The sequence below is a fragment of the Pseudophryne corroboree genome, chromosome 6 (genome assembly GCF_028390025.1).
Source record: "Pseudophryne corroboree isolate aPseCor3 chromosome 6, aPseCor3.hap2, whole genome shotgun sequence".
In the NCBI taxonomy this organism is placed as follows: Eukaryota; Metazoa; Chordata; class Amphibia; order Anura; family Myobatrachidae; genus Pseudophryne; species Pseudophryne corroboree.
In genome coordinates this window covers 247,628,213-247,655,825 of record NC_086449.1, presented here as the reverse complement: position 1 = coordinate 247,655,825, position 27,613 = coordinate 247,628,213, and the positions used below count along the sequence as shown (strand labels likewise).

General features: G+C 47.4%; 1 protein-coding gene across 6 annotated transcripts in view; it reads right to left on the bottom strand.

Moving 5' to 3' along the window:
• The window catches only part of PRC1 (protein regulator of cytokinesis 1), a 252,249-nt gene that overhangs the window by 5,852 nt on the left and 218,784 nt on the right, over positions 1–27,613 (bottom strand). For 3 of the 6 annotated variants that reach the window (XM_063925849.1, XM_063925850.1, XM_063925846.1), the window contains 5 exons: positions 22,478–22,573; positions 21,899–22,045; positions 21,537–21,647; positions 15,312–15,419; positions 2,862–3,047 (listed from right to left, as the gene is read on the bottom strand). In XM_063925849.1, coding sequence (XP_063781919.1) covers positions 2,862–3,047; positions 15,312–15,419; positions 21,537–21,647; positions 21,899–22,045; positions 22,478–22,573 — 648 coding nt within the window. Of the gene's footprint in view, positions 1–969; positions 1,011–2,861; positions 3,048–15,311; positions 15,420–21,536; positions 21,648–21,898; positions 22,046–22,477; positions 22,574–27,613 lie in introns of all 6 variants that reach the window. The other 3 variants (XM_063925851.1, XM_063925848.1, XM_063925847.1) reach the window with 3 other exon arrangements.

The window sequence follows — 27,613 nt, the reverse complement described above, 5'->3', positions numbered from 1 at the left end:
CGAATTTACTGTCTAAAAGCACTGTTGTCGAATTTCCAAACTTCAATTGAATATACTTTGGTCGAATTGCAGCACTTGTATCATTGCAGAAAAGTTGAATTTGACAAAAGTCGAATTTCAAAAAGTCGAATTTTGAAAGTCCGTTTTTATGATGGAAAGTACTGAATTGCATTGACTATTTTTTTTTTTGGCGAAAAAGTACAGAAATTCGACAATTTCGGGAATTCGACCGCAATTGCATATAACCCCATGTAAAACAAAAGAAATAAAAAATATCCCAAAACTAATTATTTTCAACACCCCAATCTGCATCATAGCTGTCGTTAATGAGGACCTCCATTATCTGTACAGGTTCAGACGAGGGAGGGGGTCGTTAATGATGTGCGGGTGCGCGCATCGTTAATGACATTGAGTGCACACACTGGACGAGATTGTGAAAGATCTCGCTCAGATCGGCCCTTCTGAGCGAGACTTCATTTTCTCATCTAGTGTGTATGGCCCTTTAAACATAGCAAGTCGTGTTAAAAGTGTGAATGCACATACATTGTTAGAAATAGCACAGAATACAAAAGCAAGTTGTTAAAAACAGCAACAAAGTCAGGTTCAAAGTTACCGTGTATCCCCGGTCTCTGCCTACACAGATGGTCAGTAACACCAATATATTACAGCGGAAACTACTACATAAAGAGTGCATTGTGTGCATCTTTCCTGTAAAACGTGCTTTTAATGAACACAAGTGGCTGATATTTGAGTGTTGCTTTGAACATTGAATGTCTGGGGGTCTAAGCTGGGGGGATTGGCATGCAGTTTCCACTAAGAAACCACCCTCTGCTGTCACTGTGCACCGTGTAGCTACATATACAGTTGAGTGACTTACACCACACCCAACAGTTTTTAGGAAAAGCAGAGCACACCTAAGATGAATCCCAAATGCATGCACCAGTTCCTGGTTATGTGGTGAATACAGACCTGGAATATATGGATGTGGAGTCAATATGTGTGGAATCCCTCTATAAACACAGAATATGAGTGAAAACATATAGAGCAGATTAGCCAAATATAAATTGTGAGCTCAGGAAATGTGTATTCTGTGTCAGCCATAAAAACTTGCACAGGTCTGAGCAGTGTGTAGATTATGCTTCAGAAAAAGGTCAGGTCCTTTTGTTGCTATGGTTGCTCACTGATTCAGAGTAAAGCACGATACACACTTTAAGATTATCTACAATTTTCTGATTGGAACGAAAATCTGGTAATGTCTGGGAGCAAATGACAATTGAACATTTGCTCCTAAACACTGGTAAAACAGACAAAAATGGTCATTCGGATAAATTGATTAAATTAAATGGCTTTAACCAATTTGTCTGAATGTCCATTTTCCAGTGTTTTGGGAGCAAATGGTTGATTATCATTTTCTCCCATACATTACCAGATTTCTGCTACAACCAGAGACTGGACAGATTATCTTAGTGTGTAGTGTATCCATTTTAAGGAGCAAATTGAAAAAAAAAATAAAAAAAGCAAAAAAATAAAGCGCAATTTAAACCTTGGCTAAACCATGCTGCACTGCAGGAGGGACAGATTCATAATATGTAGAGAAATAGAAAGTTGATAAAGTTTCTCTACTAGCTTAATTCTAACTGTCTGTGTTTGCTTGCTTCATGCAAAAGTAGCAAACACGTTCTATGCATACAAACAAATAATTGCATCTTCACCCCTTGCACTGCTACATGCATTGTTTCAGGAACAAACTGCTCATTGTTTGCACTTTTATAATTTTGCTCCTAAGTCTGAATCAGACACTGTAGGAGCAGAAAGCAGCTCCCCTCCAAACAGCAATTATGTCATTGCCATTAGGTGTATCACAGGATATTAGTAAGCAGCTGCCTCCATGTGCAAGAATGCCAGGTTGCGTTTGCCTTATAAAGGATTGCCGCTTTAAAAAATACAGGCACTCTCGCACGGGATGCGTTCAATTTACCTACAATAAAATTCCTGACATGGTCAAATAGTCAACATGAGTTTTTCATGATTTTTTTAATTGAAACCAACTTGCTCATACTTAACCATCCCAGTGAACCTGCAGGGGGGAAATAATAGTGTGCCCGAAGCCGTGAGCTATGTGAGGGGACGCCGTTACACTTATACGGTGTCCATGTCGACAAACACACACTAAAAACAATGAAAACATGTGTGTCGACTTTTTGACCTGTCGACATTTTAAATGTCGGTATTTTGATTGTAGGTATTTCATACTAAACCCTCTCGCATGTAGACTTGCTTCTTGCACCCTATTACATTTACACCCAAAAATGTGTTTGTGACATATGTGACAATGCAAATTCACTATTTCTACATGCATGTTCTGCTACGGTACCACAATGCACCATGTATCATGTATCCATCTGGTATCTCCTTTTCCAATGCAGCCAATGGGAACCATTGCCTCCCATCAGCTTGCACAGGAATCTAGGGATAGGTGCTCCCTACGTTCAGGGGAGAGCAGCACTTACAGGCAGAGAGTGGATCAGGCAGTGGACGGCAGAAAAAAAATCTAGGCTGAATGTTGTGGCTTCTGTGGCTAGTAAATTCTGCTTCTACTCGAGAAGCCATACCACCAATTACAGAATTTATGCTTTCACAAAGCGCCATGATGCAGTGCTACAGAAGCTAAAACTATCCAGCTTTTTAATTTCTGCATTTTTATAAAGATAGATTCCATATAGAATGCTTATGTGTCAGGAATCAGAGAGGAAAGGATTCTCCTCGTCAACCATCTAAAATCCATTACGTTTCTAAAAATTCCCCATTTTCCTGACTATATGCTGCTGCTTTTTGCGCCAGTCTTAGAAAAGGTGAATTACCGCAAACTCAGAATAGGTGCTGGCAACAGAGTTAACGCTGAGGTTACGTTGGGCAGGAAATGTGAGGTGGCACCCACCGCTCATGGCGGTTCCACTTAATTGAGACATGTTCTCCTTGTTTTTCTCCAGCCTCCGCGACTGTGGCGTTTTGAAGACTCTGGTTGGAGTTCGGATAGGTAGGCCAGGCTGAGGGGAAAAGTGAATAGAAGATTTACAAATGAGTCAAAATAAATAAAATGATAATAATGAATAAGGAATACAGTAACTTTATACTAATCTGCTCCAATGTAAAGTAATTGATGTGGTAATTTCTTATCCTTGATAAGAACAGACCATATTTGTGCAGTTAAGGAGAACCTACACTGTATATAGTAATAGCAGAAAGATGACTTTTATGAGTGACCTATTTCTATAATGCAGTTGCCTGAGCAGGGTACATGATATACCATATTAAAGGTATTGGTCCACAGATTTGCAGAAAAACATCGGGGTTGTAACTGGTTGGTTTGTTTCGGTGTTATGTGGCAAAACATAGTCTTCCATTTACAATGCATCGCCATTGTGCTCTGGAAAATGTGACCGTTGTTGAACTCTCCCTGTACACCTGCTGGGTGACCTGGAACATGTGACCTGCTGGGTGGTCTGGAAACTGACAGTTATTCGCAGCGACCCACTAAGCAGGGTTTTTATAAACTCTACTCCTAAGGGGGTAAAAAGGGTAAAATGTTCCGCCCAGCAAAACTTTGCCCAGTTGAAACTGGGCACATCAGCTGGTAAGGTGTAACCTGGAAGTAGCTCCTATAACTGATGTGTACCTTCCTCTAGGAAAAACCTTCAGAAATGCACGTTAAGAGGGAAGCAACAGTTATCACGAGGTAAACATGCCAACATAGAATGCTTAAATGGCATTAAAATAAGATTTTACTCACCGGTAAATCTATTTCTCGTAGTTGATGCTGGGGACTCCGTAAGGACCATGGGGAATAGACGGGCTCCGCAGGAGACTGGGCACTCTAAAGAAAGATTTAGTACTATCTGGTGTGCACTGGCTCCTCCCTCTATGCCCCTCCTCCAGACCTCAGTTAAGGAAACTGTGCCCGGAAGAGCTGACATTACATTACAAGGAAAGGATTTTGGAACCCAGGGTAAGACTCATACCAGCCAACCAATCACACCGTATAACTTGTGATAAACTTACCCAGTTAACAGTATGAACAAACAACAGAGCATCAACCAATGTATGCCAACATAAAATAACCCTTTATTAAGCAATAACTATATACACGTATTGCAGAAAGTCCGCACTTGGGACGGGCGCCCAGCATCCACTACGGACTACGAGAAATAGATTTACCGGTGAGTAAAATCTTATTTTCTCTAACGTCCTAGTGGATGCTGGGGACTCCGTAAGGACCATGGGGATTATACCAATGCTCCCAAACGGGCGGGAGAGTGCGGATGACTCTGCAGCACCGAATGGGCAAACACAAGGTCCTCCTCAGCCAGGGTATCAAACTTGTAGAATTTTGCAAATGTGTTTGAACCCGACCAAGTAGCAGCTCGGCAAAGCTGCAATGCCGAGACCCCTCGGGCAGCCGCCCAAGAAGAGCCCACCTTCCTTGTGGAATGGGCTTTCACTGATTTTGGATGCGGCAATCCAGCCGCAGAATGAGCCTGCTGAATCGTGTTACAGATCCAGCGAGCAATAGTTTGCTTTGAAGCAGGAACACCCAGCTTGTTGGATGCATACAGGATAAACAGCAAGTCAGTCTTCCTGACTCCAGCCGTTCTGGTTACCTAAATCTTCAAAGCCCGGACTACGTCAAGCAACTTGGAATCCTCCAAGTCACAAGAAGCCGCAGGCACCACAATAGGATGGTTCAAATGAAAAGATGACACCACCTTTGGCAGAAATTGCGGACGAATTCCGCAATTCTGCCCTGTCCATATGGAAAACCAGATAGGGGCTTTCACATGACAAAGCCGCCAATTCTGACACACGCCTAGCCGAAGCGAAGGCCAACAGCATGACCACTTCCCACGTGAGATACTTTAGCTCCACAGTCTTAAGTGGCTCAAACCAGTGGGATTTCAGGAAACCCAACACCACGTTAAGATCTCAAGGTGCCACTGGTGGCACAAAAGGGGGCTGAATATGCAGTACTCCCTTAACAAACGTCTGAACCTCAGGCAATGAAGCCAGTTCTTTTTGAAAGAAAATGGACAGGGACGAAATCTGGACCTTTATGGACCCTAATTTTAGGCCCATAGTCACTCCTGACTGTAGGAAGTGCAGGAATCGACCCATCTGGAATTCCTCTGTAGGGGCCTTCCTGGCCTCACACCAAGCAACATATTTTCGCCATATACGGTGATAATGCTTTGCTGTCACGTCCTTCCTAGCATTTATCAGCGTAGGAATAACTTCATCTGTAAAATGCCTTTTTCCGCTAGGATCCGGCGTTCAACCGCCATGCCGTCAAACGCAGCCGCGGTAAGTCTTGGAACAGACAGGGCGACTGTTGCAACAGATCCTGTCTGAGAGGCAGAGGCCATGGGTCCTCTGTGAGCATTTCTTGCAGTTCCGGGTACCAAGTCCTTCTTGGCCAATCCGGAACAATGAGTATTGTTCTCACTCCTCTTTTTCTTACAATTCTCAGCACCTTTGGTATGAGAGGAAGAGGAGGAAACGCATAGACAGACTGGAACACCCACGGTGTTACTAGTGCATCCACAGCTATCGCCTGAGGGTCCCTTGACCTGGCGCAATACCTTTTTAGCTTTTTGTTGAGGCTGGACGCCATCATGTCCACCTGTGGAAGTTCCCATCGATTTGCAATCTGCGTGAAGACTTCTTGATGAAGTCCCCACTCTCCCGGGTGGAGGTCGTGCCTGCTGAGGAAGTCTGCTTCCCAGTTGTCCACTTCCGGAATGAACACTGCTGACAGTGCGCTTACGTGATTCTCCGCCCAGCAAAGAATTCTGGTGGCTTCTACCATCGCCACCCTGCTCCTTGTGCCGCCTTGGCGGTTTACATGAGCCACTGCGGTCTGACTGGATCAGAACCGGTTGGCCGCGAAGCAGGGTCTCCGCTTGACTTAGGGCGTTGTATATGGCCCTTAGTTCCAGGATATTGATGTGAAGGCAAGTCTCCTGCCTTGACCACAGCCCTTAGAAATTTCTTCCCTGTGTGACTGCCCCCCACCCTCGGAGGCTTGCATCCGTGGTCACCAGGACCCAGTCCTGAATGCCGAATCTGCGACCTTCGAGAAGGTAAGCACTCTGCAGTCACCACAGGAGAGACACCCTGGCTCTGGGGGATAGGGTGATTAACCGATGCATCCGAAGATGTGATCAGGACCACTTGTCCAGTAAGTCCCACTGGAAGGTCCTCGTATGGAACCTGCCGAAGGGAATGGCCTCGAATGATGCCACCCTCCTTCCCAGGACTCGAGTGCAGTGATGCACTGACACCTGTTTTGGTTCTAATAGATTCCTGACCAGTGTCACGAGCTCCTGAGCTCTCTATCGGGAGATAAACCCTTTTCTGGTCTGTGTCTAGGATCATGCCTAGGAGAGGCAGATGAGCTGTAAGAACCAACTGCGACTTTGGAATATATAGAATCCAGCCGTGTTGCCGTTTCACTTTCAGAGAAAGTAATATGCTGTTCAGCAACTGCTCTCTTGATCTCGCTTTTATGAGGAGATCGTCCAAGTACGTGATAATAGTGACACCTTGCTTCCGCAGAAGCACCATCATTTCCGCCATTACCTTGGTGAATATTCTCAAGGCCGTGGAGAGACCAAACGGCAACGTCTGAAATTGGTAATGACCATCCCGTACCGCAATTCTGAGGTACGCCTGATGAGGTGGATAAATGGGGACATGAAGGTATGCATCCTTTATGTCCCGAGCCACCATAAACTCTCCCCCTTTCAGGCTTGCAATGACCGCTCTTAGCGTTTCCATCTTGAACTTGAACCCTTTCAGGTATATGTTCAGGGATTTTAAATTCAATATGGGTCCGACCGAACCGTCTGGTTTCGGGACTACAACATGATCGAATAATAACCCCCTCCTTGTTGAAGGAGGGGAACCTTGACCACCCCCTGTTGAAGATACAATTTATGAATTGCAGTTAACACTGTTTCCCTCTCGTGGGGGGAAGCCGGCAGGGCCGTCGGTGAGGGGGCATCTTCTCAAAGTCCAGCTTGTATCCCTGAGATACAATATCTATTGCCCAGGGATCTAACAGGGAGTGAACCCACTTGTGGCTGAACTTATGAAGGCGTGCCCCCACCGGGCCTAGCTCCGCCTGTGGAGCCCCAGCGACATGCGGTGGATTTTTGTAGAGGCCGGGGAGGACTTCTGTTCCTGGGAACTAGCTGTTTTGTGCAGCTTCTTTCCTCTGCCCCCCCCCGCCTCTGGCAAGAAAGGACGCACCTCGGACTTTGTTTCTTTATTCGAAAGGCTGCATTTGATAATGTCGTGCTTTCCTAGGCTGTGCAGGATATAAAGCAAAATATCAGAATTACCAGCTATAGCTGTGGAGACCAGGTCAGAGAACCCTTCTCCACACAATCCTCAGCCTTCCATATGCCACTTAAGTCGGCATCATCTGTCCATTGCATATTCTACAGGACACGTCAAGCAGAAATCGACATAGCTTTGACTCTAGGACCCAGTATACTCATGTCTCTTTGGGCATGATATATATATATATATATATATATATATATATATATATATATATATAATAAGATTTTACTTACCGATAAATCTATTTCTCGGAGTCCGTAGTGGATGCTGGGGTTCCTGAAAGGACCATGGGGAATAGCGGCTCCGCAGGAGACAGGGCACAAAAAGTAAAGCTTTTTCCGATCAGGTGGTGTGCACTGGCTCCTCCCCCTATGACCCTCCTCCAGACTCCAGTTAGGTACTGTGCCCGGACGAGCGTACACAATAAGGGAGGATTTTGAATCCCGGGTAAGACTCATACCAGCCACACCAATCACACCGTACAACTTGTGATCTAAACCCAGTTAACAGTATGATAACAGCGGAGCCTCTGAAAGATGGCTTCCTTCAACAATAACCCGAATTAGTTAACAATAACTATGTACAATTTATGCAGATAATCCGCACTTGGGATGGGCGCCCAGCATCCACTACGGACTCCGAGAAATAGATTTATCGGTAAGTAAAATCTTATTTTCTCTATCGTCCTAGTGGATGCTGGGGTTCCTGAAAGGACCATGGGGATTATACCAAAGCTCCCAAACGGGCGGGAGAGTGCGGATGACTCTGCAGCACCGAATGAGAGAACTCCAGGTCCTCCTTAGCCAGAGTATCAAATTTGTAAAATTTTACAAACGTGTTCTCCCCTGACCACGTAGCTGCTCGGCAAAGTTGTAATGCCGAGACCCCTCGGGCAGCCGCCCAAGATGAGCCCACCTTCCTTGTGGAGTGGGCCTTTACAGATTTAGGCTGTGGCAGGCCTGCCACAGAATGTGCAAGTTGGATTGTGCTACAGATCCAACGAGCAATCGTCTGCTTAGACGCAGGAGCACCCATCTTGTTGGGTGCATACAATATAAACAACGAGTCAGATTTTCTGACTCCAGCTGTTCTTGCAATATATATTTTTAATGCTCTGACAACGTCCAGTAACTTGGAGTCCTCCAAGTCACTTGTAGCCGCAGGCACTACAATAGGCTGGTTCAGATGAAATGCTGACACCACCTTAGGGAGAAAATGCGGACGAGTCCGCAGTTCTGCCCTGTCCGAATGGAAAATCAGATATGGGCTTTTGTAAGATAAAGCTGCCAATTCTGACACTCTCCTGGCAGAAGCCAGGGCTAGAAGCATGGTCACTTTCCAAGTGAGATATTTCAAATCCACCTTATTTAGTGGTTCAAACCAATGAGATTTTAGAAAATCCAAAACTACATTGAGATCCCACGGTGCCACTGGAGGCACCACAGGGGGCTGTATATGCAGCACTCCCTTAACAAAGGTCTGGACTTCAGGGACTGAAGCCAATTCTTTTTGAAAGAAAATCGACAGGGCCGAAATTTGAACCTTAATAGATCCCAATTTGAGACCCATAGACAATCCTGATTGCAGGAAATGTAGGAATCGACCCAGTTGAAATTCCTCCGTCGGAGCACTCCGATCTTCGCACCACGCAACATATTTTCGCCAAATTCGGTGATAATGTTGCACGGTTACTTCTTTCCTTGCTTTAATCAAAGTAGGAATGACTTCTTCCGGCATGCCTTTTTCCATTAGGATCCGGCGTTCAACCGCCATGCCGTCAAACGCAGCCGCGGTAAGTCTTGAAACAGACAGGGACCCTGCTGAAGCAAGTCCCTCCTTAGAGGTAGAGGCCACGGATCTTCCGTGATCATCTCTTGAAGTTCCGGGTACCAAGTCCTTCTTGGCCAATCCGGAACCACTAGTATCGTTCTTACGCCTCTTTGCCGTATAATTCTCAATACTTTTGGTATGAGAGGCAGAGGAGGAAACACATACACCGACTGGTACACCCAAGGCGTTACCAGCGCGTCCACAGCTATTGCCTGCGGATCTCTTGACCTGGCGCAATACCTGTCCAGTTTTTTGTTGAGGCGAGACGCCATCATGTCCACCATTGGTCTTTCCCAACGGGTTACCAGCATGTGGAAGACTTCTGGATGAAGTCCCCACTCTCCCGGGTGAAGATCGTGTCTGCTGAGGAAGTCTGCTTCCCAGTTGTCCACTCCCGGGATGAACACTGCTGACAGTGCTATCACATGATTCTCTGCCCAGCGAAGAATCCTTGCAGCTTCTGCCATTGCACTCCTGCTTCTTGTGCCGCCCTGTCTGTTCACATGGGCGACTGCCGTGATGTTGTCCGACTGGATCAACACCGGTTTTCCCTGAAGCAGAGGTTCTGCCTGGCTTAGAGCATTGTATATTGCTCTTAGTTCCAGAATGTTTATGTGAAGAGACGTTTCCAGGCTTGTCCATACTCCCTGGAAGTTTCTTCCTTGTGTGACTGCTCCCCAGCCTCTCAGGCTGGCGTCCGTGGTCACCAGGATCCAATCCTGTATGCCGAATCTGCGGCCCTCCAATAGATGAGGACTCTGCAACCACCACAGAAGAGACACCCTTGTCCTTGGAGACAGGGTTATCCGTAGGTGCATCTGAAGATGCGACCCTGACCATTTGTCCAACAGATCCCTTTGGAAAATTCTTGCGTGGAATCTGCCGAATGGAATTGCTTCGTAAGAAGCCACCATTTTTCCCAGGACTCTTGTGCATTGATGTACAGACACCTTTCCTGGTTTTAGGAGGTTCCCGACAAGCTCGGATAACTCCTTGGCTTTTTCCTCCGGGAGAAAAACCTTTTTCTGAACCGTGTCCAGAATCATCCCTAGGAACAGCAGACGAGTTGTCGGCATTAACTGGGATTTTGGAATATTCAGAATCCACCCGTGCTGTTTTAGCACTTCTTGAGACAGTGCTAATCCCATCTCTAGCTGTTCTCTGGACCTCGCCCTTATTAGGAGATCGTCCAAGTATGGGATAATTAATACGCCTTTTCTTCGAAGAAGAATCATCATCTCGGCCATTACCTTTGTAAAGATCCGAGGTGCCGTGGACAATCCGAACGGCAGCGTCTGAAACTGATAGTGACAGTTTTGTACAACGAACCTGAGGTACCCCTGGTGTGAGGGGTAAATTGGAACGTGGAGATACGCATCCTTGATGTCCAAGGATACCATAAAGTCCCCCTCTTCCAGGTTCGCTATCACTGCTCTGAGTGACTCCATTTTGAACTTGAACTTCTTTATGTACAGGTTCAAGGACTTCAGATTTAGAATAGGCCTTACCGAGCCATCCGGCTTCGGTACCACAAAAAGAGTGGAATAATACCCCTTCCCTTGTTGTAGAAGAGGTACCTTGACTATCACCTGCTGAGAGTACAGCTTGTGAATGGCTTCCAAAACCGTCTCCCTTTCGGAGGGGGACGTTGATAAAGCAGACTTCAGGAAACGGCGAGGTGGATCTGTCTCTAATTCCAACCTGTACCCTTGAGATATTATCTGCAGGATCCAGGGATCTACCTGCGAGTGAGCCCACTGCGCGCTGTAATTTTTGAGACGACCGCCCACCGTCCCCGAGTCCGCTTGAGAAGCCCCAGCGTCATGCTGAGGCTTTTGTAGAAGCCGGGGAGGGCTTCTGTTCCTGGGAAGGAGCTGCGTGTTGCTGTCTCTTCCCTCGACCTTTGCCTCGTGGCAGATATGAATAGCCCTTTGCTCTCTTATTTTTAAAGGAACGAAAGGGCTGCGGTTGAAAAGTCGGTGCCTTTTTCTGTTGGGGAGTGACTTGAGGTAGAAAGGTGGATTTCCCGGCTGTAGCCGTGGCCACCAAATCTGATAGACCGACTCCAAATAACTCCTCCCCTTTATACGGCAAAACTTCCATATGCCGTTTTGAATCCGCATCGCCTGTCCACTGTCGCGTCCATAAAGCTCTTCTGGCCGAAATGGACATAGCACTTACCCGTGATGCCCGTGTGCAGATATCCCTCTGTGCATCACGCATATAAAGAAATGCATCCTTTATTTGTTCTAACGACAGTAAAATATTGTCCCTGTCCAGGGTATCAATATTTTCAATCAGGGACTCTGACCAAACTACCCCAGCACTGCCCATCCAGGCAGTCGCTACAGCTGGTCGTAGTATAACACCTGCATGTGTGTATATACTTTTTTGGATATTTTCCATCCTCCTATCTGATGGATCTTTAAGTGCGGCCGTCTCAGGAGAGGGTAACGCCACTTGTTTAGATAAGCGTGTTAGCGCCTTGTCCACCCTAGGAGGTGTTTCCCAGCGCTCCCTAACCTCTGGCGGGAAAGGGTATAATGCCAATAATTTCTTTGAAATTATCAGCTTTTTATCAGGGGCAACCCACGCTTCATTACACACGTCATTTAATTCTTCTGATTCAGGAAAAACTATAGGTAGTTTTTTCATACCCCACATAATACCCTGTTTAGTGGTACCTGTAGTATCAGCTAAATGTAACGCCTCCTTCATTGCCAAAATCATATAACGTGTGGCCCTACTGGAAAATACGGTTGATTCGTCACCGTCACCACTGGAGTCATCGCCTGTGTCTGGGTCTGTGTCGACCGACTGAGGCAAAGGGCGTTTCACAGCCCCTGACGGTGTTTGAGTCGCCTGGACAGGCACTAATTGATTGTCCGGCCGCCTCATGTCGTCAAACGACTGCTTTAGCGTGTTGACACTATCCCGTAGTTCCATAAATAAAGGCATCCATTCTGGTGTCGACTCCCTAGGGGGTGACATCCTCATATTTGGCAATTGCTCCGCCTCCACACCAATATCGTCCTCATACATGTCGACACACACGTACCGACACACAGCAGACACACAGGGAATGCTCCTAACGAAGACAGGACCCACTAGCCCTTTGGGGAGACAGAGGGAGAGTTTGCCAGCACACACCAAAAGCGCTATATATATATCAGGGATAGCCTTATAATAAGTGCTCCCTTATAGCTGCTTTGTTATATCAAAATATCGCCATAAATGTGCCCCCCCCTCTCTGTTTTACCCTGTTTCTGTAGTGCAGTGCAGGGGAGAGACTTGGGAGCCGTCCTGACCAGCGGAGCTGTGAGAGGAAATGGCGCCGTGTGCTGAGGAGATAGGCCCCGCCCCTTTTCTGGCGGGCTCGTCTCCCGCTATTTAGAAAAATTAGGCAGGGGTTAAATATCTCCATATAGCCTCTAGGGCTATATGTGAGGTATTTTTAGCCTTTATAGGTAATCATTTGCCTCCCAGGGCGCCCCCCTCCCAGCGCCCTGCACCCTCAGTGACTGCCGTGTGAAGTGTGCTGAGAGGGAAATGGCGCACAGCTGCAGTGCTGTGCGCTACCTTTTGAAGACTGCAGGAGTCTTCAGCCGCCGATTCTGGACCTCTTCTGACTTCAGCATCTGCAAGGGGGCCGGCGGCGTGGCTCCGGTGACCATCCAGGCTGTACCTGTGATCGTCCCTCTGGAGCTTGATGTCCAGTAGCCAAGAAGCCAATCCATCCTGCACGCAGGTGAGTTGACTCCTTCTCCCCTCAGTCCCTCGCTGCAGTGATCCTGTTGCCAGCAGGAATCACTGTAAAATAAAAAACCTAGCTAAACTTTTTCTAAGCAGCTCTTTAGGAGAGCCACCTAGATTGCACCCTTCTCGGCCGGGCACAAAAATCTAACTGGAGTCTGGAGGAGGGTCATAGGGGGAGGAGCCAGTGCACACCACCTGATCGGAAAAAGCTTTACTTTTTGTGCCCTGTCTCCTGCGGAGCCGCTATTCCCCATGGTCCTTTCAGGAACCCCAGCATCCACTAGGACGATAGAGAAATATATATATATATATATATATATATATATATATCTCTATCGATATGCATACTAGGGTCTCAATCTCTGCTGATAAGGTACCTGTCCACGCTGCCCCAGCGCTATAAACCCATGCCGACACAATCACCGGTATGAGTAGTATACTAGAATGTGCACGCTATCTGCAGGATCCCTGAGAATAGCTAGTGCTACCTTCTGTGCAAACGGGACACCCTAGGGGAAGATTCCCATCACATCCTGGCCCTAGTGGGGAAAGGATACTGCCTGAGAATTTTTTGTGGGAAGCTGCAGTCTCTTGTCTGGAAATTCCCGCTCTTTTTACTCATGAGAGGAGGGAAATTTACCTCAGCTTGTTTCCCCTTAACATGTGTACCCTTGTGTCAGGGACAAATGAGTCATCAGTGATATGCAAATCATCTCTTATTACAATAATCATATATTGAATACCTTTCAGCCATCTTGGCTGTAACTTTGCATTATCGTAGTCGACACTGGAGTCAAACTCCGTGTCGATATCAGTGTTTATTATTTTGGATAGTGAGCATTGAGAGACTCTGAAGGTCTCTGTGACATAGGGACATACATGGGTAGATTTCCTGTCTGTTCTCTAATCTTTTGTGCAATAAATCCACCTCAGCACTTACACATATCCAAACAGGTGTCGGCGTTGTCGACGGAGACACCCTCTCACACACATATTTGCTCTATCTCCTCCTTAGGGGAGCCTTTTACCTCAGACATGTCGACACACACGTACCGACACACCACACACACAGGGGATGCTCTATTTGAAGACGGTTCCCCCACAAGGCCCTTTGGAGAGACAGAGAGAGAGTATGCCAGCACACACCCCAGCGCTGGAATCACACAGTAACTTAGTGTTAACCCAGTAGCTGCTGTATATATTTGTTTTTACGCCAAATTTATGTGCCCCCCATCTCTTTTTCACCCTCTCTATCGTGCAGGGGAGAGCCTGGGGAGCTTCCTCTCAGCGGAGCTGTGGAGAGAAAATGGCGCTGGTGAGTGCTGAGGAAAAAGGCCCCGCCCCCTCAGCGGCGGGCTTCTCCCGCGATTTTGTGTAAAATTAATGGCGGGGGCTCATGCATATAAGTGTCCAACTGTATATATGCTTTTTTGCCAGGAGGTACTTAATTGCTGCCCAGGGCGCCCCCCCCTACGCCCTGCACCCTACAGTGACCGGAGTGTGTGGGTGTAATGTGGGAGCAATGGCGCACAGCTGCAGTGCTGTGCGCTACCTCATGTGAAGACAGGAGTCTTCTGCCGCCGATTTCGATGTCTTCTTGCTTCTGCCAGCTTCTGTCTTCTGGCTCTGCGAGGGGGACGGCGGCGCGGCTCCGGGAACGGACGACAAGGTCAGGTCCTGTGTTCGATCCCTCTGGAGCTAATGGTGTCCAGTAGCCTAAGAAGCGCAACCTAGCCGCAGTTAGTAGGTTTGCTTCTCTCCCCTCAGTCCCACGTAGCAGAGAGTCTGTTGCCAGCAGAAGCTCTCTGAAAATAAAATAAAAACCTAACTAAAACACTTTCTTATTAGCAAGCTCAGGAGAGCCCACTAAAAGCACCCAGCTCTGGCCGGGCACAGATTCTAACTGAGGTCTGGAGGAGGGGCATAGAGGGAGGAGCCAGTGCACACCAGTAGTACTAAATCTTTCTTAGAGTGCCCAGTCTCCTGCGGAGCCCGTCTATTCCCCATGGTCCTTACGGATTCCCCAGCATCCACTAGGACGTTAGAGAAAATTAAATGCTACTTGGTTATTATTGTGCTCTTATTTATCTACCTTTTGCTTTTATATAGCTGTGGCTACTGGCAAACCGCTTAAAACTTGCCAGGAGTGTATACTATATACATTAGTTGGCAACCACAATACTGCCACTATTCTTAGATGTTAATTTTTAACATGTGAAATGTGATGAACCCCACGGGACTGAGTATTGTTGAAGTGGAAACACAGGTTATGAAGCAGCAGTATTATTCATGCACTTGGTAAACATCTGCAGCCATTAACTAACCTTGCCACCACTAGGGGGTGGACGTGACACAGGAGACTGGCAGAGTGTCCCACTGAATGCAGAGCGCAGTGTGCTGTTGGTGGAACTGGAAACATTTGTGGCATTAAGCTGAGGGGAAAATGCAAGCAAGTTAGTGCAGAAAACAGGGAGACAGGAACACAATGCACATGCATGGCAGGATTACCCTGTAGCTATACTCATTCTACCATAGTATTTATTAACAAGACTTCCCGTTGAAGAAAGGCATTCCCGGAACACCATTACAGATGTTTTTTTAAATAGCACTTTAACCCCAGTCTATTGTGACAACAGTACTGCATATCAATCAAGAACATAACAGTTATCTCTTCACTGAGCATGAAAAGGATTAGTGTGAAGTGGGTGGGGTGCTGTGAGTACGCTATATTCATAAAGCAAAGTGTCCTCTGTGAATGGTAGGCCACAGCAGAGCATTTTATAAACAAACATTCTAACAGTTTACATTACTGAGGGAGATAACAAAAATAAGAATTTACTTACCGATAATTCTATTTCTCGGAGTCCGTAGTGGATGCTGGGGTTCCTGAAAGGACCATGGGGAATAGCGGCTCCGCAGGAGACAGGGCACAAAAAAGTAAAGCTTTACTAGGTCAGGTGGTGTGCACTGGCTCCTCCCCCCATGACCCTCCTCCAGACTCCAGTTAGGTACTGTGCCCGGACGAGCATACACAATAAGGGAGGCATTTTGAATCCCGGGTAAGACTCATACCAGCCACACCAATCACACCGTACAACTTGTGATCTAAACCCAGTTAACAGTATGACAACAGAAAGGGCCTCTTAAAGATGGCTCCTTAACAATAACCCGAATTAGTTAACAATAACTATGTACAAGTATTGCAGATAATCCGCACTTGGGATGGGCGCCCAGCATCCACTACGGACTCCGAGAAATAGAATTATCGGTAAGTAAATTCTTATTTTCTCTATCGTCCTAAGTGGATGCTGGGGTTCCTGAAAGGACCATGGGGATTATACCAAAGCTCCCAAACGGGCGGGAGAGTGCGGATGACTCTGCAGCACCGAATGAGAGAACTCCAGGTCCTCCTTTGCCAGGGTATCAAATTTGTAAAATTTTACAAACGTGTTCTCCCCCGACCACGTAGCTGCTCGGCAGAGTTGTAATGCCGAGACCCCTCGGGCAGCCGCCCAAGATGAGCCCACCTTCCTTGTGGAGTGGGCTTTTACAGTTTTAGGCTGTGGCAGGCCTGCCACAGAATGTGCAAGTTGAATTGTGTTACAAATCCAACGAGCAATCGACTGCTTAGAAGCAGGTGCGCCCAACTTGTTGGGTGCATACAATATAAACAGCGAGTCAGATTTTCTGACTCCAGCCGTCCTTGCAATGTATATTTTTAAGGCTCTGACAACGTCCAACAACTTGGAGTCCTCCAAGTCGCTAGTGGCCGCAGGCACCACAATAGGTTGGTTCAGATGAAATGCTGATACCACTTTTGGGAGAAAATGCGGACGAGTCCGCAGTTCTGCCCTATCCGAATGGAAGATTAGATAAGGACTTTTATAAGATAAAGCCGCCAATTCAGATACTCTCCTGGCAGAGGCCAGGGCTAGTAACATAGTCACTTTCAATGTGAGATATTTCAAATCCACCTTTTTCAATGGTTCAAACCAATGGGATTTGAGGAAATCTAAAACTACATTTAGATCCCACGGTGCCACCGGAGGCACCACAGGAGGCTGTATATGCAGTACTCCCTTGACAAAAGTCTGGACCTCAGGGACAGAGGCCAATTCTTTTTGGAAGAATATTGACAGGGCCGAAATTTGAACCTTAATGGATCCCAATTTGAGACCCATAGATAATCCTGATTGCAGGAAATGTAGGAAACGACCCAGTTGGAATTCCTCCGTCGGAACCCTCCGATCCTCGCACCACGCTACATATTTTCGCCAAATGCGGTGATAATGTTTCACGGTGACTTCCTTCCGTGCCTTAATCAAGGTAGGAATGACTTCTTCTGGAATGCCTTTCCCTTTTAGGATCTGGCGTTCAACCGCCATGCCGTCAAACGCAGCCGCGGTAAGTCTTGAAAAAGACAGGGACCCTGCTGTAGCAGGTCCCTTCTCAGAGGTAGAGGCCACGGTTCGTCCGTGAGCATCTCTTGAAGTTCCGGATACCAAGTCCTTCTCGGCCAATCCGGAACCACTAGTATTGTTCTTACTCTTCTTTGCCGTATGATCTTCAATACCTTTGGTATGAGCGGCAGAGGAGGAAACACATACACTGACTGGTACACCCAAGGAGTTACCAGTGCGTCCACAGCTATTGCCTGTGGATCTCTTGACCTGGCGCAATATTTGTCCAGTTTCTTGTTGAGGCGAGACGCCATCATGTCTACAATTGGTCTTTCCCAACGGTCTATTAACATGTTGAAGACTTCTGGATGTAGACCCCACTCTCCCGGATGAAGATCGTGTCTGCTGAGGAAGTCTGCTTCCCAGTTGTCCACGCCCGGGATGAACACTGCTGACAGTGCTATCACGTGATTCTCCGCCCAGCGAAGAATCTTGGCAGCTTCTGCCATTGCACTCCTGCTTCTTGTGCCGCCCTGCCTGTTTACATGGGCGACCGCCGTGATGTTGTCCGACTGAATCAACACCGGCTTTCCTTGCAGGAGAAGTTCCGCCTGGCTTAGAGCATTGTAGATTGCTCTTAGTTCCAGAATGTTTATGTGAAGAGACTTTTCCAGACTCGTCCATACTCCCTGGAAGTTTCTTCCTTGTGTGACTGCTCCCCAGCCTCTCAGGCTGGCGTCCGTGGTCACCAGGATCCAATCCTGAATGCCGAATCTGCGGCCTTCTAATAGGTGAGCCTTCTGCAACCACCACAGAAGTGACACCCTTGTCTTTGGTGACAGGGTTATTCGCAGGTGCATCTGCAGATGCGACCCTGACCATTTGTCCAACAGATCCCTTTGGAATATTCTTGCATGGAATCTGCCGAATGGAATTGCTTCGTAAGAAGCCACCATTTTTCCCAGGACTCTTGTGCATTGATGTACTGACACTTTTCCTGGTTTTAGGAGGTTCCTGACCAGATCGGATAACTCCTTGGCTTTTTCCTCTGGAAGGAAAACCTTTTTCTGAACCGTGTCCAGAATCATTCCTAGGAACAGCAGACGAGTTGTCGGGATTAAATGGGATTTTGGAATATTCAGAATCCACCCGTGTTGTCTTAGCACCTCTTGAGATAGTGCTAAAGCTGTCTCCAGCTGTTCTCTGGACCTTGCCCTTATTAGGAGATCGTCCAAGTATGGGATAACTAATACGCCTTTTCTTCGAAGAAGAATCATCATCTCGGCCATTACCTTGGTAAAGACCCGAGGCGCCGTGGACAATCCGAACGGCAGCGTCTGAAACTGATAGTGACAGTTTTGAACAATGAACCTGAGGTACCCCTGGTGTGCGGGGTAAATCGGAACGTGTAGATACGCATCCTTGATGTCCAAGGATACCATAAAGTCCCCTTCTTCCAGGTTCGCTATCACTGCTCTGAGTGACTCCATCTTGAACTTGAACTTTTTTATGTAGAGGTTCAAGGACTTCAGATTTAGAATAGGCCTTACCGAGCCATCCGGCTTCGGTACCACAAATAGAGTGGAATAATACCCCTTTCCTTGTTGTAATAGGGGTACTTTGACTATCACCTGCTGAGCGTACAGCTTGTGAATGGCTTCCAACACCCTCTCCCTTTCGGAAGAGACGGTTGGTAAGGCAGACTTCAGGAAACGATGAGGAGGATCCGTCTCTAATTCCAACCTGTACCCCTGAGATATTATCTGCAGGATCCAGGGGTCTACCTGCGAGTGAGCCCACTGCGCGCTGTAATTTTTGAGACGGCCCCCCACTGTCCCCGAGTCCGCTTGAGAGGCCCCAGCGCCATGCTGAGGTTTTTGCAGGAGCCGGGGAGGGCTTCTGTTCCTGGGAAGGAGCTGCCTGTTGGTGTCTCTTCCCTCTTCCTCTGCCTCGTGGCAGGTACGACAAGCCCTTTGCTCTCTTATTTTTGTAGGAGCGAAAAGGCTGCGGTTGAAAGGTCGGTGCCTTTCTCTGTTGGGGAGTGACTTGAGGTAAAAAAGTGGATTTCCCGGCAGTAGCCGTGGCCACCAAGTCTGATAGACCAACTCCAAATAACTCCTCCCCTTTATACGGCAAAACCTCCATGTGACGTTTTGAATCCGCATCGCCTGTCCACTGTCGTGTCCATAAGGCTCTTCTGGCTGAAATGGACATAGCACTCACCCGAGATGCCAGTGTGCAAATATCCCTCTGTGCATCACGCATATAGATAAATGCATCCTTTATTTGTTCTAACGACAGTAAAACATTGTCCCTATCTAGGGTATCAATATTTTCAATCAGGGATTCTGACCAAACTACTCCAGCACTGCACATCCAGGCAGTTGCTATAGCTGGTCGTAGTATAACACCTGCATGTGTGTATATATTCTTTTGAATAACTTCCATCTTTCTATCTGATGGATCCTTAAGTGCGGCCGTCTCAGGAGAGGGTAACGCCACTTGTTTGGATAAGCGTGTGAGCGCCTTGTCCACCTTAGGGGGTGTTTCCCAGCGCGCCCTAACCTCTGGCGGGAAAGGGTATAATGCCAATAACTTTTTTGAAATTATCAACTTTTTATCAGGAGCAACCCACGCTTCATCACACACGTCATTTAATTCTTCTGATTCAGGAAAAACTGTTTGTAGTTTTTTCACACCATACATAATACCCTGTTTTACGGTATCTGTAGTATCAGCTAAATGTAACGTCTCCTTCATTGCCAAAATCATATAACGTGTGGCCCTACTGGAAAATACGTTTGAATTTCTACCGTCGTCACTGGAATCAGTGCCCGTGTCTGGGTCTGTGTCGACCGACTGAGGCAAAAGGCGTTTTACAGCCCCTGACGGTGTTTGAGGCGCCTGGACAGGCATTAATTGATTGTCCGGCCGCCTCATGTCCTCAACTGACTGTTTAAGGGAAGATAAACCATCACGTAATTCCACAAATAAAGGCATCCATTCTGGTGTCGACCCCCTGGGGGGTGACATCTGCATATTTGGCAATTGCTCCGCCTCCACACCAATATCGTCCTCATACATGTCGACACCACGTACCGACACACACCGCAAACTCACAGGGAATGCTCTAATGAAGACAGGACCCACTAGCCCTTTTGGGGAGACAGAGGGAGAGTCTGCCAGCACACACCACAAAGCGCTATATATACAAGGGATATCCTTATATTAAGTGCTCCCTTATAGCTGCTTTAATATATATATATATAGCCATTAATGTGCCCCCCCTCTCTGTTTTACCCTGTTTCTGTAGTGCAGTGCAGGGGAGAGACCTGGGAGCCGTTCTGACCAGCGGAGCTGTGACAGAAAATGGCGCCGTGTGCTGAGGAGATAGGCCCCGCCCCTTTTTCGGCGGGTTCTTCTCCCGCTATTTTTCCAGTCAGGCAGGGGTTAAATATCTCCATATAGCCCCTATGGGCTATATGTGAGGTATTTTTAGCCTTGTATAAGGTTTATATTTGCCTCTCAGAGCGCCCCCCCCCAGCGCTCTGCACCCTCAGTGACTGCCCAGTGAAGTGTGCTGAGAGGAAAATGGCGCACAGCTGCAGTGCTGTGCGCTACCTTATGAAGACTGAGGAGTCTTCAGCCGCCGGTTTCCGGACCTCTTCACGCTTCAGCATCTGCAAGGGGGTCGGCGGCGCGGCTCCGGGACCGGACTCCACGGCTGGGCCTGTGTTCGATCCCTCTGGAGCTAATGGTGTCCAGTAGCCAAGCAGCAAATCCACTCTGCATGCAGGTGAGTTTACTACTTTCCCCCTAAGTCCCACGTTGCAGTGATCCTGTTGCCAGCAGGACTCACTGTAAAGAAAAAAAAAAACCTAAACTAAACTTTCTCTAAGCAGCTCTTTAGGAGAGCCACCTAGATTGCACCCTTCTCGTTCGGGCACAAAATCTAACTGGAGTCTGGAGGAGGGTCATGGGGGGAGGAGCCAGTGCACACCACCTGACCTAGTAAAGCTTTACTTTTTTGTGCCCTGTCTCCTGCGGAGCCGCTATTCCCCATGGTCCTTTCAGGAACCCCAGCATCCACTTAGGACGATAGAGAAACAGTTGCACATATAGTAGCGCAAAGTGTAAAGTAGAGCAAACCTTGCGCAGTTTACTAGGTGTAGTAGTGCCAAGCACTCTTCGCTTGTTAGGTGTTCTGGGTGCACTTCCGTAATACATTTCTTCCTCTAGCTGACGGTTCTTCTTCATTAACTGCATTAAAAGGAAACCAATAACTATCTTGAATGGTACGTCACTAGAGTACAAACATGCCTGATTGTACTGGGAGGCTATAGTTATGCTGAAACACACGCCCACATCCAGAAGCTATTACATAAATTGCAGTCTGTTGCAAAAGGTCCAATTTACAGAACAAAAATAATCATCAAAACACCAGAAAAAACAAAAAGTGGGTAGTTAAACAAAACTAGCTCTCTATGCTATACAAAAATAAAGCATGTTACCCGCTCTTGTTTCTCCTTTTCTTTATCCTGGTTAAACTGGTTCCACTGCTCTGCAACATAGTCCATAAATTTCTTTCCACCCACAAAGAACTCCTGCTCTTGTTCTCCTTCCCACGCTGCAATGCGAACTCTTAATTCCTCCTCCAGCTATAGTGAGGACAAAACAAAAAAGCATCCAAAAATGTTTATATTGATAAAAACCATGCAGTACACAGTGGCAAATGTCAGCACTGAAATGGCAATTCCATTCAACTGGGCAGCATCACCAATGTAACTATACAGCAATAGAAGACGCTGCTCTCGAACAAGCATTAGGGGTTTAATCTCAATCCAGAATCATTTTCAAAAACAGTGATCCTTTTAAATGCACCAATTAAAGTTACGTTTTACTTCATCACATTAAGCACAACCACACACCACTACTAGTATGTATCTGTGTGACATATAGGAAGTTAGAGGTCATGTAATATAAATTTAATCAAAGTAAAAACGTATTTCTAAAATAGTACAAATATAACTGCACAAATACATTTATCAGTATGTTCCACCAAATGTATTTATTATTATTTTCACCGATACCTTGGGTAGCATTTTTTGCAACTTTGCTCGTTGCTTTTCTTCTTTCAAGAGATTGCCTCCACGGTTCGTGAACCTATTTGGATCTGTTGCCTTTCTCTAAGGACAAAATAAAATAGGAGGGGGGAAAAAAACAAAACAAAAAAAAAAACGTTTTTTAAAAAGTAACTAAACAAATAAGTCATGGCTAGAGCTACTTAAAAATAAGAATTTACTCACCGGTAATTCTATTTCTCATAGTCCGTAGTGGATGCTGGGGACTCTGTAAGGACCATGGGGATTAGCGGCTCCGCAGGAGACTGGGCACAACTATAAATAAAGCTTTTAGACTACTGGTGTGCACTGGCTCCTCCCACTAAGACCCCCCTCCAGACCTCAGTTAGGATACTGTGCCCGGAAGAGCTGACACAATTAGGAAGGATTTTGAATCCCGGGTAAGACTCATACCAGCCACACCAATCACACCGTATAACTCGTGATACAATACCCAGTTAACAGCATGATAACAACTGAGCCTCTCAACAGATGGCTCAACAATAACCCTTTAGTTAAGCAATAACTATATACAAGTATTGCAGACAATCCGCACTTGGGATGGGCGCCCAGCATCCACTACGGACTATGAGAAATAGAATTACCGGTGAGTAAATTCTTATTTTCTCTAACGTCCTAAGTGGATGCTGGGGACTCCGTAAGGACCATGGGGATTATACCAAAGCTCCCAAACGGGCGGGAGAGTGCGGATGACTCTGCAGCACCGAATGAGAGAACTCCAGGTCCTCCTCAGCCAGGGTATCAAATTTGTAGAATTTTGCAAACGTGTTTGCCCCTGACCAAGTTGCAGCTCGGCAAAGTTGAAGAGCCGAGACCCCTCGGGCAGCCGCCCAAGACGAGCCCACTTTCCTCGTGGAATGGGCTTTGACTGATTTAGGATGCGGCAGTCCAGCCGCAGAATGTGCAAGCTGAATCGTACTACAGATCCAGCGAGCAATAGTCTGCTTTGACGCAGGTGCACCCAACTTGTTGGGCGCATACAGGATAAAGAGCGAGTCAGTCTTTCCGACTCCAGCTGTCCTGGAAACATAAATTTTTAGGGCCCTGACTACATCCAACAACTTGGAAGCCTCCAAGTCATTTGTAGCCGCAGGCACCACGATAGGTTGGTTCAGATGAAAAGCTGATACCACTTTGGGGAGAAACTGGGGACGAGTCCTCAATTCTGCCCTATCCATATGGAAAATCAGATAAGGGCTTCTACATGACAAAGCCGCCAATTCTGACACACGCCTGGCCGAAGCCAAGGCTAACAGCATGACCACTTTCCACGTGAGATATTTTAATTCCAAGGTTTTAAGTGGCTCAAACCAATGTGACTTTAGGAAATCCAACACCACGTTGAGATCCCAAGGTGCCACTGGAGGCACAAAAGGGGGCTGAATATGCAGCACTCCCTTAACAAAAGTCTGAACTTCAGGTAGTGAAGCCAGTACTCTCTGGAAGAAAATCGATAGAGCCGAAATCTGGACCTTAATGGAACCCAATTTTAGGCCCATAGTCACCCCTGACTGTAGGAAGTGCAGGAACCGGCCCAGCTGAAATTCCTCAGTTGGGGCCTTCCTGGCCTCACACCACGCAACATATTTTCGCCAAATGCGGTGATAATGGTTTGCGGTCACTTCTTTCCTAGCTTTAATCAGCGTAGGAATGACTTCCTCCGGAATGCCCTTTTCCTTCAGGATCCGGTGTTCAACCGCCATGCCGTCAAACGCAGCCGCGGTAAGTCTTGGAACAGACAGGGCCCCTGCTGCAGCAGGTCCTGTCTGAGCGGCAGAGGCCATGGGTCCTCTGAGATCATTTCTTGAAGTTCCGGGTACCAAGCTCTTCTTGGCCAATCCGGAACAATGAGTATAGTTCTTACTCCTCTTCTCCTTATTATCCTCAGTACCTTGGGTATGAGAGGAAAAGGAGGGAACACATAAACCGACCGGTACACCCACGGTGTCACTAGAGCGTCCACAGCTATCGCCTGAGGGTCTCTTGACCTGGCGCAATATCTTTCTAGCTTTTTGCTTAGGCGGGATGCCATCATGTCCACCTGTGGCCTTTCCCACCGGTTTACAATCAGTTGGAAGACTTCTGGATGAAGTCCCCACTCTCCCGGGTGGAGGTCGTGCCTGCTGAGGAAGTCTGCTTCCCAGTTGTCCACTCCCGGAATGAACACTGCTCACAGTGCTAACACGTGATTCTCCGCCCATCGGAGAATCCTTGTGGCTTCTGCCATCGCCGTCCTGCTTCTTGTGCCGCCCTGTCGGTTTACATGGGCGACTGCCGTGATGTTGTCTGACTGGATCAGTACCGGCTGGTTTTGAAGCAGGGGTTTTGCCTGACTTAGGGCATTGTAAATGGCTCTCAGCTCCAGAATATGTATGTGTAGGGAAGTCTCCTGACTTGACCATAGTCCTTGGAAGTTTCTTCCCTGTGTGACTGCCCCCCAGCCTCGAAGGCTGGCATCCGTGGTCACCAGGACCCAGTCCTGTATGCCGAATCTGCGGCCCTCTTGAAGATGAGCACTTTGCAGCCACCACAGCAGAGATACCCTGGTCCTTGGAGACTGGGTTATCAGCCGATGCATCTGAAGATGCGATCCGGACCACTTGTCCAACAGGTCCCACTGAAAAGTTCTTGCATGGAACCTGTCGAATGGAATTGCCTCGTAAGAAGCTACCATTTTCCCCAGGACTCGCGTGCAGTGATGCACCGACACCTGTTTTGGTTTCAGGAGGCCTCTGACTAGAGATGACAGCTCCTTGGCTTTCTCCTCCGAGAGAAACACTTTTTTCTGTTCTGTGTCCAGAACCATCCCCAGGAACAGTAGACGTGTCGTAGGGACCAGCTGTGACTTTGGAATATTTAGAATCCAACCGTGCTGTTGTAGCACCTCCCGAGATAGTGCTACCCCGACCAACAACTGCTCCCTGGACTTCGCCTTTATCAGGAGATCGTCCAAGTACGGGATAATTAAAACTCCCTTTTTCCATTGGAGTATCATCATTTCGGCCATTACCTTGGTAAATACCCTCGGTGCCGTGGACAGACCAAACGGCAACGTCTGGAATTGGTAATGACAATCCTGTACCACAAATCTGAGGTACTCCTGGTGAGGATGGTAAAGGGGGACATGCAGGTAAGCATCCTTGATGTCCAGTGATACCATGTAATCCCCTTCGTCCAGGCTTGCAATAACCGCCCTGAGCGATTCCATCTTGAACTTGAATTTTTTTATATATGTGTTCAAGGATTTCAAATTTAAAATGGGTCTCACCGAACCGTCCGGTTTCGGTACCACAAACATTGTGGAATAGTAACCCCGTCCTTGTTGAAGGAGGGGCACCTTGACTATCACCTGCTGGGAATACAGCTTGTGTATTGCCTCTAGCACTGCCTCCCTGCCTGAGGGAGTTGTTGGCAAGGCAGATTTGAGGAAACGGCGGGGGGGGAGACGTCTCGAATTCCAGCTTGTACCCCTGAGATACTACTTGAAGGATCCAGGGATCCACCCGTGAGCGAGCCCACTGATTGCTGAAGTTTTTGAGACGGGCCCCCACCGTACCTGGCTCCGCCTGTGGAGCCCCAGCGTCATGCGGTGGACTTGGAGGAAGCGGGGGGAGGACTTTTGCTACTGGGAACTGGCTGTATGCTGCAGCTTTTTCCCTCTACCTCTGGGCAGAAAGGACGCGCCTTTAACCCGCTTGCCCTCATGGGGCCGAAAGGACTGTACCTGATAATACGGTGCTTTCTTTGGCTGTGAGGGAACATGGGGTAAAAATGCTGACTTCCCAGCTGTTGCTGTGGAAACGAGGTCCGAGAGACCATCCCCGAACAACTCCTCACCCTTATAAGGCAAAACTTCCATGTGCCTTTTAGAATCTGCATCACCCGTCCACTGCCGAGTCCATAATCCTCCCCTGGCAGAAATGGACATTGCACTTATTTTAGATGCCAGCCGGCAAATATCCCTCTGTGCATCTCTCATGTATAAGACTGCGTCTTTTATATGCTCTATGGATAGCAATATAGTGTCCCTGTCTAGGGTATCAATATTTTCCGACAGAGAATCCGACCACGCAGCTGCAGCACTGCACATCCATGCTGTAGCAATAGCTGGTCTCAGTATAATACCTGTGTGTGTATATACAGACTTCAGGATAGCCTCCTGCTTCCTATCAGCAGGCTCCTTTAGGGCGGCCGTATCCGGAGACGGTAGTGCCACCTTCTTTGACAGGCGTGTGAGCGCTTTATCCACCCTAGGGGATGTTTCCCAACGTGACCTATCCTCTGGCGGGAAAGGGTACGTCATTAGTAACCTTTTAGAAATTACCAGTTTATCGGGGGAAGCCCACCCTTCTTCACACACTTCATTTAATTCCTCAGCTGGGGGAAAAACCACTGGTAGTTTTTTCTCTCCAAACATAATACCCTTTTTTGTGGTACCTGGGGTAACATCAGAAATGTGCAACACATTTTTCATTGCCTCAATCATATAACGTGTGGCCCTATTGGAAGTTACATTAGTCTCATCGTCGTCGACACTGGATTCAGTATCCGTGTCGACATCTGTGTCTGCCATCTGAGGTAGCGGGCGTTTTAGAGCCCCTGATGGCTTTTGAGACAGTTGAGCAGGCACGAGCTGAGAAGCCGGCTGTCCCACATCTGCTATGTCGTCAAACCTTTTATGTAAGGAGTTGACACTTTCACGTAATTCCTTCCACAAGTCCATCCACTCAGGTGTCGGCCCCGCAGGGGGTGACATCACATTTATCGGCATCTGCTCCGCCTCCACATAAGCCTCCTCATCTAACATGTCGACACAGCCGTACCGACACACCGCACACACACAGGGAATGCTCTGACTGAGGACAGGACCCCACAAAGCCCTTTGAGAAGACAGAGAGAGAGTATGCCAGCACACACCAGAGCGCTATATAACACAGGGATTAACACTATAACTGAGTGATTTTCCCTTATAGCTGCTTATATGTATACTACTGCGCCTAAATTTAGTGCCCCCCCTCTCTTTTTACCCTTTGTACTCTTGAAACTGCAGGGAGCGATCCTTCAAGCGGAGCTGTGAGGGAAAAA